Source organism: Populus euphratica, unplaced genomic scaffold (genome assembly GCF_000495115.2).
Source record: "Populus euphratica unplaced genomic scaffold, PopEup_1.0 scaffold882.1, whole genome shotgun sequence".
NCBI lineage: Eukaryota > Viridiplantae > Streptophyta > Magnoliopsida > Malpighiales > Salicaceae > Populus > Populus euphratica.
In genome coordinates, this window is record NW_011500742.1 from 61,872 (window position 1) to 63,388 (window position 1,517).

Consider the following 1,517-nt stretch of genomic DNA (forward strand, 5'->3'; position numbering starts at 1 on the left):
TTAATCTATCCAAATAAACAAACTCTCATTAAATTTATATATCTGCTTAATACTTCTTAAACAAGATATTAATAAACATTTTTTTTGTACTTAATATATCAACACATAGTTATGGGGTTTTTCTTAGAAGAAAACAACATTTTTGTTCTAATATTTAAGGTTAACTTCCTTGGGTTGAGATTATTATTGTTTTTTTTCCTTTTTTTCTCTTTTTTTTCTTATTTTTTTAATATATATACATATAACTTAAAACACCATACATCTTTAACCCATGTAACGAGGTTTCAGCTAATGACTCCTAGACCAGTTGGTCTTAGGGCATTAGGTGTTGACACAGCTTTATGAGCTTAGTAACTTGAGTTGGAGATACTGATACGTAGATAGTGCAATGTTTGATTTCCTTAAGCTTTTTTCCTCAACCTATGTAACATGTGTTGGGCCAATAGCTTCCAAGTTAGTTGACTTTAGGATATTATGTGTTAAAACACCCCTTCAGGCTTAATTGCTTAAGTTAGGGAGGCTATAAAACCAAACTAATCTACATTTTTATTATCATCATTTTTTTGCTTTTTTTTCAAATTTTATACTATCCCTTTCCCTTAATTATTACTTCTAACAATGTGCAACCCACAATCATATGTTAAAGTGTGTGTGTGAAAATTAAGTTTAAAACACATCTTAAATGAGTATATAGACAGAATTAAGTGATAACAATGCGAGAGTTTATAAACCTGAATATTTCAAGATGTATTATGATAGACCTTGTTAAGAATGGTTATTAAAATGTGTCTCAAGGGTCACTTTAACAAAAAAGCTCCTTTACTTTGCCATCTTATTAACAACAATTTTACACATGTTTGATGAAATAGAAAACACAGTTAGTTAATTTTTTTCAACTACTATCTTCTTCCCCCAACCAAAATGTAGATTTAAGTTCTAATCACCTGCAATGGTGGCAAGCCTTCACAATCAGATTTGTCACTTTCAGATTCAATATCACTATTATCTATAATCATCATGATTCTCTTATTTGGACACTCTAAAGCAAAATGTAGATGTCCCTGACAACTGAAACTTTTAGCGTCACGAGTATGTTTAGGTTGAATATTAGATTTACCTTTAGCACTAGTAGGGACATCAACTTTAGCCTTTGGTGTTTCGGTTCTAAAAGGAACAAAGGACCTCGGCCGGACAGTACCCTTTCTCTTTAGATTTAATGTCCAAGTTGATAAACAACCTGAAATAAGCGCTGGCCAAACATGTCCCTACCTAAGTTGTCTCTTCATCTTTGTGGCCACGTGAACCATGTCCTCTAGCTCTGTATAGTGCTGGAGCTCAACAACATTCGCGATGTCCCGATTTAACCCATTAAGAAATCTAGCCATTGTGGCTTCTCTATCCTCAACAACTTTGGCCTGAATCAATGTTATCTCCATCTCTTTGTGATATTAACCCTGATTCATACCTTGGATGATGCGGATCAGCCTTAACACCAAGCATAATCATGCCAACAACCC

The 1,517-nt window shown here is 33.4% G+C and overlaps 1 protein-coding gene across 1 annotated transcript in view; it reads right to left on the minus strand.

Moving 5' to 3' along the window:
* Positions 1–1,436, minus strand: part of LOC105116229 (probable calcium-binding protein CML25) — a 25,600-nt gene extending 24,164 nt beyond the window's left edge. The window contains exons 1-3 of the mRNA XM_011013463.1: positions 1,305–1,436; positions 1,118–1,205; positions 945–1,039 (exon numbers count right to left, since the gene is read on the minus strand). Coding sequence (XP_011011765.1) covers positions 945–1,039; positions 1,118–1,205; positions 1,305–1,436 — 315 coding nt within the window. The remainder of the gene's footprint in view (positions 1–944; positions 1,040–1,117; positions 1,206–1,304) is intronic.
* Positions 1,437–1,517: the final 81 nt, after the last annotated feature.